The sequence below is a fragment of the Manis javanica genome, chromosome 16 (assembly GCF_040802235.1).
Source record: "Manis javanica isolate MJ-LG chromosome 16, MJ_LKY, whole genome shotgun sequence".
Lineage (NCBI taxonomy): Eukaryota > Metazoa > Chordata > Mammalia > Pholidota > Manidae > Manis > Manis javanica.
In genome coordinates this window covers 38673294-38690106 of record NC_133171.1, presented here as the reverse complement: position 1 = coordinate 38690106, position 16813 = coordinate 38673294, and the positions used below count along the sequence as shown (strand labels likewise).

Genomic DNA, 16813 nt, shown 5'->3' with positions numbered 1-16813 from the left:
GAGAACAGAGCAGAAAGATAGCAAAAACCTCTTTTACAGACCCTCTTCCCCTCAGTGATTCTCCATGTCTCCAGCCTAAAAAAACCAAAATGATCTGCTTCTGGGAAAATGTCCAAAAACATAATTTCTGTGCTCCTAGAGAAAAACACACCAAGCACTCTTTTCCTCTTCTGGAGAAGAGAACATTCCCAGCCCCCAAGCCCTGGTCCTTGAACTCAACTTTTTGAGGGTTACCTGGCCAGAGGAGCATAGTGTTTCAGAGAGTGGGATTTGGAGCCACACTGCCTGGCTGCTTCTTGGCTGTGTGACCTTGACCAAGTTACTTAGCCTCTCTGTGCCTCATGTGCCACCTCCAAAACATAGATATAATATTTAGTACCTTCTTCATAATGTGAAGATTAAATAAATCCATGTATCTAAAGCACTTAGAACCTGGTGCATAATGAGTATTCAATAAATATGAGCTTTCATTATTATTGCTATGGTTATTTAAGATTAAGCAACCTTTGTTTCTAGTGTATGAATTGAATAATTTGGCTCCATGTGTTTAATATGTTGCAGAGGTTCATAAAAACCTCTTAGAAGAAGAAAAGAAATGTTAATATAATATACATATGGCATTTTTTTGTTTTCGTTCCCCCCAAAAAATCTACATACTTCTGCTTTTGTTTTTCTTAAACCAGCAGCACACCAGACAGCACAGAGCCAGCCACGAGACCACTGAGCACAGGGACGCAGCCAGGATGATGGTTGACCTCTCTGATCTCATCATAGGAAAGATGGCAAATGGCCTGGATCGGGCTGTAAAATTTGTGCCTGTAAGACAAAATTAAGTCTCAATAACAACATAATATTAAGATGCTAATATAATGAAAACACTGTAGAAAAGATAGTTCTTATAACGGTACCTGGCACTTAGTAGGTTCAGTGAATACTGAATCAAGTGATCAAATAAATGACCCATAATAAATCCATTTGTATTTGTATTTCTGAAGAACTACAAGAATCCAATTCCAGGAATAACATAGAATTGTTCTTTTCAATTCTGTCCATTACTGATGGGGAATTCTTCCAATTCTCCTCTTTTGTTCTCAGATTAACCTTTTCCACCAATGCGAAATTTTTTACTTCCCTCTTATGTTCCACTAATTAGAACAGAAATGCTCTGAGCTACAGAATGAGTTAAACTACTTGATCTGACATATGAATCCTATTTAATATATGGCACGTAACACATCAAAACAAGGACAAGGGGACTCCTACTACAGAGCCAATGGAATTTCTAACGTCCACGAGAATTTTGTTATCTAGTCAAACGGGAGGAAAGCAGTGGTAAATAGACAGAGCCACTTTGGTTATGGAGGATGTGGCAAAACATGTGACTTCCTGTAAAGAGTACATCTTTCTAAGGATTCATCTCAAGCCCCTCTCCTTTTAATAGGCTGAAAAGTTTGGTTCTCGCTCCATTACCACTTCTGAAACAAGGCACAAAAGAATCTAAGAAAGAAAAACTTGCCCACACACATAAACACCTGTACACAAATGTTGTTAGTACCTCTATTCATAATCAGCTGACTCTGGAAACAACCCAAATATTCTTTGACAGGGGAATGAATAAACTAACTGTGTTTTATCCAGACAATAGAAAACTACTCAGCCAAAAAGAGAAAATGGAAAGGAAGGGAGGGAGGGAGGGAGGGAAGGAAGGAAGGAAGGAAGGAAGGAAGGAAGGAAGGAAGGAAGGAAGGAAGGAAGGAAGGAAGGAAGGAAGGAAGGAAGGAAGGAAGGAAGGAAGGAAGGAAGGAAGGAAGGAGGGAGGGAGGGAGGGAGGGAGGGGGGGAGGGGGGAGGGAGGGAGGGAGGGAGGGAGGGAGGATTAATAACTTATAACAACTGGGATGCACGTCAAAACATTATGCTGAGAGAAGCCCCTCTCTAAAGGGTACACACTGTATGATTCCATTTATACGACACTCTAGAAAAGACAAAACTAGAGACAGAGAACAGGTCAGTGGTTGCCAGGGATTCGAGGTAGTGGGAGGGGAGGACTGAGGACAAAGGAATAGCAAAAGGGAGACGTTTTTGGAAATGTTCTGTATCCTGTGTGGTGGTGATTACATGAATCTATACACATATTTGAATTCATAAAAAGACATATCAAAAAAGATAAAAGTTACTGAATATTATTTTTTAAATAAAAGTATACTATATTTGTCTATCATTTTGAGGGTGATAGACATGTTCATTTTCTTAATTGTAGGGATAGTTTCATGGGAGTACACATTCATGAAAACTTATCAAACAGCATACGTTAATTATATATAGTTTATCATATGCCAATTATACCAGCACACAAAAAAGTTTTAAAAAGCTTGCCAAAGAACATGAATTAGTTATAGCCAGCATTAAAAAATAGCTCATTCAAAACCAACCAACTGACCCCAAATCTCTGCTTTCATCTGAATAGCTCAGGCAAAAGCAGATTTTATTTTCTCTATTCAAGAAAACAACACATTTTTCTTTGCTGTGCTTACCTTGGGCTGAACCTGACAATTTAATTGGAACTCACAGTCAGATTTTTAGTCTCTTGACCCCTGGCTGACTTGGTACCAAAGCTACCTTAACAAAATTATCTAGAAATGTTTCTCCTGGGTGTACATCTTATACGTGAGACATACTTGGCTTGTTTGTTATCACTTAGTTGCTTTTTACAGGCATCTGAATAAGATAAACCTAGCTCAGAGAAGGGGAAATGAATTTTACTAGGGATTCGCAGAAGTAAAACAAAATTCTTCATTCTTTTATCTATCTTCCAATGATTGCTCAGTGATTGCTAATGTTGCTAAGTAGGTAAGTTACTGTTTTTTATTCTTTAGATACTTACAAGCTAGTAAATGAAATGAGACACACATGTAAATATTTGTAATACAAAACAGAGTGTGACACATGCCACCAGAATAATGCAAATCAATTGCTTTGGAAGGATATTTTCCATTTCTATGATCAGGGAAAGGAATTTCTAAGTGGGGTTTTGAAGGTAGAGCAAATAGTGACAGAAAGGAGAAAACAGCAATCGATGTTTAGGAACTTAAAGCTGGGAAATACTGGGAATTAATTCTGGAAAGCATTTGAGGCAAATTTTGGTAGGCATTCAATGAGAGCCAAAATGCACACCTGGACACAAGGAGCTACTCTCAGGATCTACCCTGTTAATCATGATATCAGCAAGAGGCTCCCAGAAGTACAGTCCTTTTAATGTCATCTTTTAATTTTCCATCTCTTCTCTTCTAATCTAAACTTCTGGAAATCTCATTCTGACAGACCCTCACCCCAAAGACGTGGTCTTGAAAATTATGAAGAATAACTTAGGGGAAAATGTTAAAGAAAAACTCATGAAAATTCCTCAGCCTCTTTTACAAGGTAGAGGTGGACCCTAAAAAAAAGTAGTAGTCTAGTAAATGTGAACACCAGGACCAGCTCCGAATCACAAGTGTTACTGAGAAGGTTTTGTCTGTACCACACTGTACATTTGGTTTTATAATTTGTTCCTTGAAGTAACCTTGGTGAAGTATTTACTTAGTCTTAGTTAACCACAGAAGAAAGTGAAGGACAAAGGTCTTTTAAATATTTGACAAGCCTGGACAACATATTCAACACTGCATGTCTTACTCTTAAAAATACATCCTTGGGGATTCCACTGGAAATGCTTCTCTATGAACCTGTCCTTACATTAGGACATCTTTGGAGGTAACAAAAGGGTATCTTCCCTACAAAATTAATAATAGTATTAGCTGACCTCCAAAGATATTCCCTTTGTGAAGAAAAATTGCCCAAGCTTATAATTAAGGGGAAAAATGTTTACCGATACTACCAATATCATACTGGAACATTCTCCAACAGGCCCATCCAAAGTTTATCAAATTCTCTGGAACATATTATACTGACTTAATATTCAATATTATTAGGGCTCAGTCTTGTTAATCTGTAGAAGGTTGGTGAACTGCAAATGATTTTTGTCCAGTAAAGATGCAAATGATATATGTAGACATGTAACCTCCAAGGTCACCATTTAGCGAATTGATTTCAGCAGTTCCTTCCTGGCTATACAATGTGTACCCCTCAAATGCTCTTCAACCAGCCTTGCCATCCTCCTGGTCCCCTCATTAATGTGTTAAACAACTTGTCAAATGCTCCTTATATGTTTTCATTCCACCTTTTTAACTTTTCAAAAAGTATACTATGACAGTTTACATTTCACTTTCATGAGGGAAGACTAATATCTGGCCTTAATTAAACATTTGTTATCGGGCTTCAGATACCTCACATCAAAACACTTGATTTCCTTTGCCATTTCTAATATCTAAGAGGTTTAAATCCAGGAGTGATTGTTCTAATGTATTTTATAAAACTGCATTATCACATCTGTGCATTAACCGCTTTCCACAGTTGCATGTCTTAAGTACCAGACAAATTTCCCTGACCAAAATTTATAAGCGATTATAAATATCTATTTTTCAGTCCACATGGGATGTTAGCATTTTTAGAATTCTTTCAGGTGTTATTTTGGATAGGGAGTTTTTTTTCTCCTGGAAAATCACAATAACGGATGCAATATTTATATCATATTTTTTTCAAGTGGATACCTCTCTTCCTCTCAGTTCAATCCTTTACAAAGAGGCTGTCAGCAGGTGTTCCCTCCCTGCGCCTCTGTGAGAGGAGACTTGACTGTCCTTCAAGGAAATGGAAGAGTAGCATCATATATAGGTTCATTTGGCTTTGAAGTTTAATTAGTGTCATCTTCTTTACACTTCTTGAATAGTACTACCCTCTACTAAAGCAAAAATTGCTGGGAATACTTCAGAAGCAAGAAGATTTTAAAGTTTTGTCAAGAAAAACTGGATCATAGAAGTGATTTACACACACCTTTACTTACACCTATAAAATACCAGGATTTTGAATGGGTAAGGTTACCATTTATGGCAGGAGCTGGTGGAGTGGATGAGCAGGGCAGACCAGAGAGATAAGATTCCATAATACTCAGTATCCCATAACTTTTTTCTTTTTGTAAAAATTAAAAATTTCTAATCAATACCCAAGTACCTGCCATCAAATGTCATAGAAATAAAGAAGAAAGTAGACCGCTCAAAGTGAATTGTAACAACTAGAGGAATATGTACATTTGGAGTCTGGCTTCCCAGGATTCTCCTGCAGCTTAATTTCTACCTGTGTTCTTGCTTCCCATACATTAATGATACAACAAGTGAATTTCTTCTCTCAACGACGATGTCTTCCAATTCATGATAGGACCTGTTCCCACTGTAAAGGAGAAGGGGATATTTTTTTTTCAAACAAACAGATGCTGAAATTACCTGGAGGGGAAGTAACAGTAAAAATAAAGCGCCAATTTGACCCAGAGATCAAAACTGCCAAGTTGGAGAAGCTCACATAACCATCTTGTGTTTCTGCCTGAGTACACCCTACAAAACACAAAGTACATGTAGTTACTTAAGTGCGATTACATCAACTCTTCTCAGTAGAGAGGCAGATGGACAATAAAGGAAACAATTTCTTTTTTTTTTTTTTAGTGAAAGAGTACTAAATCCATCAGGCTTTCCTTAGACAAATCTTGGAATCAATCCAAAATAGATTGGAACCAAATAATCCAACAGCTAACATGTATTGAAAGCTCATTATGTCAGACACCATCCTTTATAAACATCACTATAAATAAACTACATGACAACTTTACAAAATATGCTGTTATCTAGGAAATAGGCTCGTAAAAGGTTAAATTATTTGGTTCTGGGGTTATAGCCCCAATCCGCCTGATTTTAAAGTTTGCATTCTTAACCAGTACTCTCCAATGATTATTTTATTATTAAATGCCTCAAAAGAAAGAAAGTCTATTGTCCTCTAGGTGGTCAGTTCCTAGTCTCTGCTTCTCTTCTCTTCAAAGGATCTGTAGTTTATGCGGTGGCACAGTTAGGCCAATAGTGCAGGACCGCAGCAGTACAAAGTCATGACTGACATGGGCTACCCTGACTTAACCACTTGGATTCCCTGGGCTATGGTTTCCCTGAAAAGAATGCAAAAAAAGAAAACACATTTTCCAACAACAGGCCACCCAGTTATAAGTGAACAAGCCTAACTCAGGATCACATTCATAATGCCATTAATTAGTCTTCTGACTCCACTACCCTCAAATGTCTTTGCTTATTAACAGCTGCTACAGTTCACTCCGGAAATGTCACTATGATCGGTGTAATGGACAATAAGTTAGAAGAGTACTCTTAAACTTTATAAATTGGTTTGAGATCTTTAAGGCTGAAAGGTATCCAAAAGATATAATATGCTTAGTGTTACATTTTTCAATTCAATTGCTTAATCCTTTTTGTGAAAACATTGTCTTCCCTCATCAATTCTGCAGAGCTAACCAAAACTTCCTTTTTCAGAAACATGTTTTCCTGCATCTCTTCAGAGTCCCCAAATAAATAAAATGCCCAGAAAAAAATGGAATTAAATAAGCCAAGACTCAAATAAATGATAGGCTCCCAAGATAAATGCAGTTTATACTCTTTAAAACCTATATGCATCAAAATTATGGTCAATAAACTCTTGCAAACAATGAACTGCAGAGTACAGATGTTCAACATGAAATCATTTGCTGCAGTTTTTCCTTTGACAAACGTCCTTATTGTCCCCATCTTTGGAGGAATACAAAGCAGCATTTAATCGAAATGTGTCCATGGAGCACAGTGAGTCTGCCTCGTAGAACAGCCGCCAAACTGCCTAATGGAAAGTGCTTTAGCTCCAAATGGGTTTGCTTTTGTGTTAAATACCAGCTTGCCTCAGAGTTCTACAAAGATTCCCATATATATCTATGATATTCTCAGATTTGAGGCATATGTGCCCAAAAGCTGAGGCAGTTCTGCCAAGTACAGGACGTTACTCCCAGCTTCATCATATCTCTGAAATGGTAATTGTGAAATATACAAATGTCATTGACAGGCTCCCTGTCAAGCTGGTATAAGCAGAGCACTGGCTGAGGGAACCTGGGATGAGATGTGGTGTGGGGCTTGAAGCAAGACTGAAATTGAGTACGTGCCTTACAAGGGAATGCTACCTGAATATGTTTCTGCAGGGCATACGGATTCTAAAATACGTTTTTAGCCCAAAGCCTCCTGCACAACTCTCCCTCTTACCTTCAGTAATACACACTAGCAAACTGTTGCCTTATTAATGTTAAAACTTATTTTTTTAATATTGAGAACATATTTTTTTACAACTAGCATCTGTACTTAAACATCAAAGGATCGGAGGGATCCTTAAATAAATGTCTTTGAGAATATAAGTCCTCCTTTTGTTAATAGATTTAATCTCCTTTTTTTTACTGAGACAAAAGAACATGAAGTTAAGCTGCAGAATAAAAGATTTAGACTAGACATACAGGATGGTTTTATTCTTACTATTTTGTTTTTTTTCCAGGAAATACTTAGACTAAGTTAGGTGATCCATCCCAGTTGGTTTTGGCTCCATTCTTTGGGAAGTTAAAGAGAATTATTTCATGCTGGTTTCAAGAGATTCTTTCAATCATATGCAATAGGGTGTTTTGGTGATGTTGAAACTCTAAAAACAGAAAACTATATACAAGATTTTTTGTTTTCTATGCACAAATATGTGTGCATAGAAGACAACCTCAGGCTGTTGCTCATTTCTCCTGTGGAGTCTCCCAAGGAGGGCAGTGGAGACAATACTGATCCAGGTGAGGCAGCAGGCCTGGGCATGACTTGATAGTAATAGAGTCGAAAAAATAGCATACAATTTCATCTCATTCATTTTGCATGGCAACAATTTGATTCTAAGTTAGTCAGTGATGATATCCTTAGATAATTGAAAGAAAAATAATGAAGGTTCTTTGAGGGATGGTGGTAAGTGTCAGGAGTAGGCATAGTAAAGCACAGAGTCTGAGTCAAATACGGTATAGGAGTAATGTGTGGACTTAAGGCATGTGGTGTGAGTAAGGTGGTGAACGCAGTTGATGTGTGAAGTACAATGAGGTATGGAATGAGGGAGGTTATAGGTATAAACCGTGAGCAGGGTAAGGGATGTAAGTAACTGAACTATACATGGAAAGATGGTTAAGATAGTAGGTTTTCTGATATGTGTATTTTGCCATAATATTTTTAAAAAAGGATGTGGATAAGGCAGGGAGTATGAATAAAGTCCTGGGCATGGGTAAGTGATGGAATCAGAATAAAGGTATGGAGCACGGGTGGGGTATAGGGTAGGGAGCATGAATAGGTACTGGATGCGGGTAAGGTATAAAGTATGGAGGAGGCATTGCTGTGGACTGAATGTTTGTATCCCTCCAAAATTCAAACGTTGGAACCTAATCTCCAATGTGGTGGTGTTAGGAGACAGGGCCTTTGGGGGTGATTAGGTCCTGAAGGCAGAGCCCCATGATGTGATTAGAGTCCTTATAAAACAGACTCCAGAATGCACTCTTGCCCCTTCTGCCACGTGAGGAAGTAGTGAGAAGACAGCCACTTGTGAACCAGGATTGGGAGCCAAGCAGACACCGAATCTCTGACACCGTAACTTTGGACTTCCCACTCTCCTAAACTGTGAGAGAAATAAGTTCCTTTGTTTATAAACTACCCAGTCTATGGTGTGCTGTTCCAGCAGCCCAAGGACAGACAGGTAGGGAGTGAGGGTCAGGTATGGAGGATGTGTAAGGTTTGGAGCATGGATAAGGTATGGAATATGGGTAACATGGGGTAGAGGATGGGGTAGGTAGGTTTCAGTGGTCAGGTAGGAGTAACTGATGTATGTATTACAAGAACATGAAAAAATGGAAAATTGATATTTTTCATGCTGCTGTATTAAGATCAGAAGATAAGGGAGTTATTGTTATATTTTATGCATTCCACACCAAACTGCCAGCAACAGCTAAATGGGACTAAAGAATAGACAGAATGACACGGTCAAAACAGGCAGCTTAAACTACCTAATAATGTAGTTTGAAATATTTCAAACTTGTTCAACCTTGGGTAGTTTGACTTAATTACCTTACTTACTTTCTTAACTTACTTTCTTACCTTCTTGGCTTGTTTTGGAAAATTTGTACAGGGAACCTTTGGGGCTGTCCTGTGTCCTGGGATTTTAAACCCAAGGAGTGTTAGACTTAATTGTGTGGGTAAAGAAATGACGAAGAGCTAAATATGAGTCAGCAATACAGATGTTACTTTCACCAAAGTGAGAAAAATATAGATTGTCTGAGTGGAATTATGGAAAATCTATAAAGTGAGTCTCACAAAATAAGCAGCATTCCCTGGGCCTTTAAACTTGGATTGTACAAAGAGAAAGTGGACAGGTGCTGAGGAGAGTTACAAGGCTTTGGAAATTTGAGAGAAAATTATTTTTGTGCACAGCCTGAAAAGATTCAGTTTCTTAGTACATAAGTAGATAGAGTAGAGAATTTATAGGCCAATAGTTGAAAGGTAACTTAAAAAGAGATGGCAGGCAAATTTATAGCCCTAATAAGAAGACAACAGAATGAAACAAGCTTTAAAGAGTAAGGGTTTTGAAGCTATGGGAGATTTAATCAAGAGATGTCTATTTACTCTTTAATAAAATTTTCAGAAATGACTAGTTCTGTTTTCTGGAGTTGATGAGGTATAGCTTTGGAGAAAAACAAAATGTATAAGCTGAATAAAATGATTTAAAAAATCCAAGTATTAATTCATTAACTACATTGGGTGAGAATTTCATTATTTTGGAAACTATCATAGCAACTTCTATCTTTCTTATCCAATTTCCTGTGTACTTCATGAACCATTTAGGACATTTCTATTAATGTTGGGTTGTCTATAGTGGTTTTTCAAACTTGTAAATGACGTATCCACCAGTTCTAACGTTAGCCTATAGAGACAAGCAACAAAGAATGGAAGAACAGTATCCTCAGGAGAGTCAGGTATTATGCCAGTCAATAGAAATAGTTCAGGCCAAAAATAAATGTAATTAACAGGAGATGCAAGATTTAGCACTTCCATGATGGACCTATTCCTATACATTTTAGCATAATATATAATTTAGGGGAGCCATGTGATGAGCCACAGCCAGAGTAGAACAAGAAATAACTGTAAAGTCACAGCCTATACTTGGAAACCAACAACTCTGCAGGTAGGCTGATGTTTGAATTGGTAGGTAAGTTATTTACAAGTTTGGGAAAACCTCTACAGACAACCTGAAATTAATAGAAATTCCTAAAAATTTCATGAAGTACATAGGAAATTGGATGATTTTTTTAAAGGGTTATAAACACATCCTCTAATCTTGCTTTTGTTGCCTTCAGTTTTGATGTCCTATCTATGAAATCATTGCCAATACCAACACCAATATATTCCCATGTTTTCTTCTAGGAATTTTATAATTTTAGGTCTTACGTTTAAGACCTTAATTTATTTTGAGTTGAGTTTTATGTATAGTATAAAATAAAGGTCCAACTTCATTCTTTTGCATGTGGATATCCAGTTTCCCCAGTACCATTTATTGAAGAGACTGTCTTTTCTCCATTGTGCATTCCTGGCTCCCTTCTTGAATATCAGTTGGCCATATATGTATGGATTTTTTGGGGGGGCCCTCTATTCTATTTCTATGTCTGTCTTTATGGTAGTACCATTACTGTTTTAATTACTATAGTTTTTTAATATATTTTGAAATCACAAAGTGTGATGCCTGCAGTTTTGTCCTTTTTCAAGATTGTTTTGGCTATTTGAGATCTTTTGTGTTTCCATATGAATTTTAGAATTTTTTTCTATTTCTGTAAGAAATGCTATTGGGATTTTGATAGCAAATGCATTGAATCTATAGATTGCTTTGAGTAGTAAGGCCATCTTAAGCAAAATTAGATGAGTGGATTACCTCAAACTAAAAGCTTCTGCAAAGCAAAGCAAACAATCAACAGAGAGAAAATGTAATATAAACATATAATGGATATCATTCAGTTTTTTCTTTTTCAAAAAGGAAATTCTGAAATATGTGACAACATGGTGCATGTTGAGGACATTAGGCTAAGTGAAATAAGCCAGACACAGACACAAACACTATAAAGGCAAAGAATACAATGGTAGGTTTTTTTTCATTTTCATATGCACAAGCTCCAGGAAATGTAAATGAAGCTAGCAGTGGTACTGGGACTCAACAGAAAGGTAAGAAAGTACAAAGCTGGAGAGGGGAAAATGAACTCTGCAGGGCTGCTCTGGGCCAGGTGCTTTGCATTTACTGCCACATTTATTCTTCAGAACACTGAAACCAAGTGTTTCTGTGTCCCCGTAGAAACCACATTTGTACCAGTGACCTGCTCTGTGGGCTAGTCTATGATACTGTACTAGAGAATCATTTGTCTTGGGGACATGCCCATTTCCTTACTCCATGTTGAGGATACAGTTATGACAAAAATGCTCCTTCATCATGCAAGGGAAGAGAGAGGAGGAGGTGGTTTCCTAAATATCTATTGTCAGCCTGATCTTCCTTCTGCAGGTACTGGTGTGGTACACTGAGGATGAAGGAGATTTCTTCCAAATTACCAAGGATATTGAGTATTACTGACCTTGCTATGAATTCCTAATGGTTGCAAACATTTTTGTGTAGATGCAGTAGTAACAGGTCTCTGAATGTCACAGATACTTACCTTTCAGCACAGAATCTGATGTCCCTTCTAGGGAAACAGAAATGACCCAAGGCTCTAAGGGGGGGCCCAAGGACTCTACTCGCCGATTCTGGCAATAGGGAGAAAAAAGGAAAAGGTGGATTCAGAGAACAATTTTGTGAAGTAATCTAACACAGAAGGTGAGGCAGACAGAATTCTTTATAAAGCACGTATTCAACAGAAATAAGCAGAGGAAGGAACAGGATAAATAAGTACTTATCATTACCATGCTACAAATTTATCAAAATCAACTTACTAAGAGAAGGGCGGTTATTGCAGGAAAATTTGGGGCAGGGCAGTGCAGAGGAGAAAGAAATGCTAAGTTTATAGAAGAGGAGTGTGGCGCTGTGTGCCAAAGGCTAATAAGGAAGGAAAGGTTAAAAGAGGAAAGTGGAAGAGAGCTGCATGAGGGCCAGGCTACACCAACGGCGACAGCTTTGCAAGTGTGGACCTCAGTGCCGTGGGTCCTCTTTCCTCTGCAAACATATCAGGGGAATGCATTTTTTAAATGAAATGTGGAAAACTGATTGAACTATCATAGTTCACAGTGCCTCCCCCACTCCACCCCTACTATGACTTCAGTAAATATGGAAAAGATAAAATAGAATCAGAGGGCATGGACACTGAAATTAGAATTAAGCCCAGAAGCTCTTGTTGATGATTTACTTAACCACATACAAGAGAAATCATTTGAAATAGTATAAAACTATAATGCAGATGTAATAGCATCAATTCCTTCATTAACCATGAAATTACATCTTCAGGTATAGACGTACTTCTTCGAGATGGCTAGATTGCTGTGAAGATACGAGAGGCCTATTTCAAGGAAAGTAGGAAAACCATCAGAATTATGTTTTTATCCTTGATGAAATTCTGGGCACAGAGAAAGCAGAGGTGGGAGGAAAATGAAAAAAGTAGGTAGGAGTTCTCAGTGCGCAGAGGCGACACAGAGGCACTCTGTCGATGTGTATCACGGTGGTGAACTCTAACACGTGCTGACGGCGACAGGCAACCCAGCTCTAAAGTTTGCTACCTGCTTATTCAGAAAAATGAGTTGTGGTTGTACTGTAAGTTCTTTTCCCACTTCTCCATCTGAAGGCTGGACTAGGACTGAAAGAACATAGGGCCGCGTATATATCAAGTTCGTAGTTTCAAGACTGCTTGTATTTCTGGCACATGTAAAAAAAAGACAGAATATATCCATGAGATTACAAGTATCACTGCAGCTATTTCCCATAATACATTATCATCAGTGAAAATATTGCATTTGCCTTTATTGCTAGAAAATAATACACTGTATAGGGACCATGACCTTACAACCAAAGAATAATTATATATTTATTTTATACGTTTGCTTAGACACAGTAAAGGATGGACTAGGTGTGATGGGGAAGCAAAGGGGAGAAGCACAAATTATGAACTTAGAGTTTTATCATGGTTTATTAATGGCCTCAAAAAGGCTTCAGTGAGGGAAAGCGTCAGATGAAAATACATAGAAAGTGGGGATATGCACGGTGGGATGCTAGTAAACGAGCTCTCCTCCTGAAGGCCCTGATTTGTAATGTTTTCCAGTTTCCATAGTACAAATACTACCAGCATCCTTTCATTCCTTGGTACCGAGGTGATGCCATTGGAAAGAACTGAGAGATGCCTGAGAGTAAGCTCCAGCAGACCACTGTTTTACATGGAATAGCTCACTTCATCCTCACCATGACCCTTTCATACTTAGATTCTCCATGGTATGTTTGTGCTAAATCGACCCAATAACTGTGGAATTAATTGATTCATTTATTTTAACTGAATGAAGCCCTTAGGGAGAATCATAGTTATAATTAATATATGCTGAGCACCTACTGTGTACCTGAAACCTATTATAAGTTTCTCCGTATAAACCCACTGCATCTTTAAAATGACACTATGAGGTAGGTGCTCTTATTTAGACATGAAGAAACTGAAATCCAAACGGGCTTAAGTAACCTGACAAAGGTCTTCCTGTCAGCATGTGGGACAAGGTCTAGCTAGAGCAGTTAACCAAGGAGCTATATGGTTTTTCACCCCTTTTGAGCACATGAATTGCTGATGTGACTTAGCATAAAATGCAACAAATATAAAATGAAACGAAATGGTTATGTGACAAATGATACCTCAAAACAGCTTCTTCCCACAACTTTGGTAGTTTAATGACCAAGATAGCTTTAGTAAAAGAGCATTACCGATTATATAGCTGTTGTCCCATTAGGTCTAGGGTATATTACACATCACAGGCACACAGTAGATTTTTAGCAATTAATTGGAGATATATAGCTATCTTATTATTACATATATTACTCTAATATATAGCACACCCCTTCATGACTTGTCCTCAAAACAGCCTAGGTCAGCTGTAACAAGGTTTTGATTTAAAAGAGAAAAACACGCTGCCCTCAACTAAATGCCCTCAACTAAATGCTTGTGAGTCAAATACTACATTCAACCTTTTATTTGTTTTTTCTTATATGAGGAGACAGGATAAAATATTTATTTAGCATGGAGGTTTCTATCAGGTGAAAGTGGCAATTGATCCTCAAGAGAGGAAATAGTGGAAATATTAGAGTGTTAGCAAATATGATTTAGAACACTAGTAAAAAAAATAGAGTGGATCATGAACTATGAAGTTTCTGTAGGAAGCAATTTCCCTCTCCCCTGAATATCCCCTGAAATGGGAGCAGCGTGGGAATATGTGGTCCTAAGAACCCCCGTTGGCCCTCTCCAAGCCAGCACTCTGACCTGCCTGCTAGAATCCCTCGTGGAAATTCAATACACACTAGCCTAATCACCATTTACTAGTTTGCTTAGCCTGAATGGGTAAGGTTCCTTTCTTTTCTTTTTTTTAAGAGAACAATTTAAATCAGATTTTTAAAATATACATGCTATTAATTCTATCTTCCATAGGTCCCAGGTTATTGGAAAATTCTAACATTGTTACCAGACCCTATTTCTCCCCTAACCTATTTCTTAACCACTTTCTGTTGTGGGACCGGATGCAGGATAGCAGCATGGGTTAAAGAAACAGAAAGATTCCATCAAAGATCTTGACATAAGTACACGGATGTCTAGACGAAGGGATGAGAACCAACTGCCTGAACACTTGCTGAAAGGCTCGTCCCTGACACACTTTAAAGTTTATTGTGAGCAAACATCTCTTATTAAATGTAAACAGCATCTCACTGGAGGTCAGAGACTTGCTGCTGCAGCATATCCCAAGGTAATACCACTTTAAGCTCCACATAAACTCTTAAGCAGTTTCTATCCTAAAACCTGACCGTAGGTGGTACAGTTTTTTACGATATGTTATAATAGTGCAATAAATCTGTTAGCTTAAAATCGAATCTCCGTGGCCTTTTAGAGAAATCATCATTAAATGCAGGGTCCTGTTAATGATGCCATCGAAGTGAAATTGTTTAATCTGCTAAGGGGGTGAAAGGTCACCAAATGAATTTTTTATAATACATCAACTTGACACGCAATAGGGAAAACTGTAATAGATAAAAGCAAAGGAAAAGGGCACTGTCTTCTTCCGATAGGTCAATAGCAGCCAAGAGAGTCACTCATCCACTTTCCTTTCACGATGGGGCTCCTTTTGCATTTAATATGGACACCCAATTAATACCTCGGCACCACAGACAACCTCATTTTAGGTGACTTATAGCAATTTCTCCCCCTTCCCTGAAATGAAAGTGATCACAATACATCATAGCATTGTGCGAATTAACGTTAATTGATTCAAGTTACCAAGCAATGATGGGCCACTTATATAATCTAGGCGTTATTGGGTGCTAGAAGGGATGGAGGGAAGATTAGATTCCAGGGTCCGTTGCTGTGACGACGGGAGTCACCTGATGCCTCGTTAGACAGTTGTAAGGTTCTATTGCTGGCCCCACTGGGGTCGTCAGTAAACTGGAGTGATGTCCAAACATCATTATATGCTGCTCCGATATTAAAGCAAAGGGATTAGCAACTTATTGCAAGCAACCTGGATTTGTCATTGTGCTGTCGTTATCCAATTTCCAACTGCTAATGTGACTGTAGCCTGCAGGCAGAAGGACCTACAGCCAAACTTTAAAAAATGGGGAAGGAAAGTTCCCTCCAGCCTCCCAGTTTTAACCACTATTTAACAGCTTCCAATACCCAGTCAGATATGTGAAAGAATTTTTTTCCCCTTCAGTGCTTAAGGGCAAGCTAAAAGGGAAAGATCGAGAGAATATAGACATTTCCCAGGTCAGAGATCACCACTCTTCATTCCAACTCTTGCTTTTCAATCTGCTAGATCTGAAATACATACCCCATAGAAAAGGGGGTTATTTCTATTTGCATGGCAATCCTAGCAAGCAAATAAATAAATCCTATTGGTGACGGCTGGCTCTGGGCAAAACCTACCATGTGGGCTGAGGATGGGGGGTTAGAGATATTTCCTTACTCCCCTCTTCATCATTCCCCTCCTCACAATTACTAAGCCAAGGTCCTGTACAAGAGCCCCATGTTTTGATTAAATGTTTTAGGGTATCCTGAGCATTTTCAATCATTCTTGTGTTCAATAGGCTACATAGGGCAGAATCTATACGTGTCATGAGGGCACTTAAATTCCAAGGGAGTTTGTGAGGTTCTGTACCCTGGAAGAAGAAAGCAAGTTCTCTAGTCAATTCAGTTTAACAAATATATGCTAACCCTTCTACTATGTACAAACATTGTTCTAGGCACTGTAAGATATGTATGCAAAGATAAATAAAACATCATGACCTCTGTCCCTTAGGAATGTTCCTCCATATAGTTTGTAAGGCAACAATGATGTTCCTGGCTATCTTTCAGAGTTGCTACGTACCATTTTACTTATATTTCATAGTCCTTATGCTCACTATTAAACAGCCAGATGCCCTTAGCTGTGGTCAACTCCTAGGGAGGGGAGAGGAAAGAAATCTTTTATGATCTGACAGTTTGCTTCTGGCACTATAGCATAGGAATTCCAAACCTGGCACATTGTAAGCACCCAGTACATGTTACTATAGTATCATTATGATCAGAACACACCACACATTTCTTCTGCTCCTAGGTCATTCAGTGCCTCTGG

General features: G+C 38.3%; 1 protein-coding gene across 8 annotated transcripts in view; it reads right to left on the bottom strand.

The window, feature by feature from the left end:
* PKHD1 (PKHD1 ciliary IPT domain containing fibrocystin/polyductin) overlaps positions 1-16813 on the bottom strand; it is a 421695-nt gene that overhangs the window by 12159 nt on the left and 392723 nt on the right. For all 8 annotated transcript variants that reach the window (XM_073224035.1, XM_073224036.1, XM_073224039.1 and 5 more), the window contains 4 exons: positions 12743-12878; positions 11692-11779; positions 5369-5476; positions 658-816 (listed from right to left, as the gene is read on the bottom strand). In XM_073224035.1, coding sequence (XP_073080136.1) covers positions 658-816; positions 5369-5476; positions 11692-11779; positions 12743-12878 — 491 coding nt within the window. The remainder of the gene's footprint in view (positions 1-657; positions 817-5368; positions 5477-11691; positions 11780-12742; positions 12879-16813) is intronic.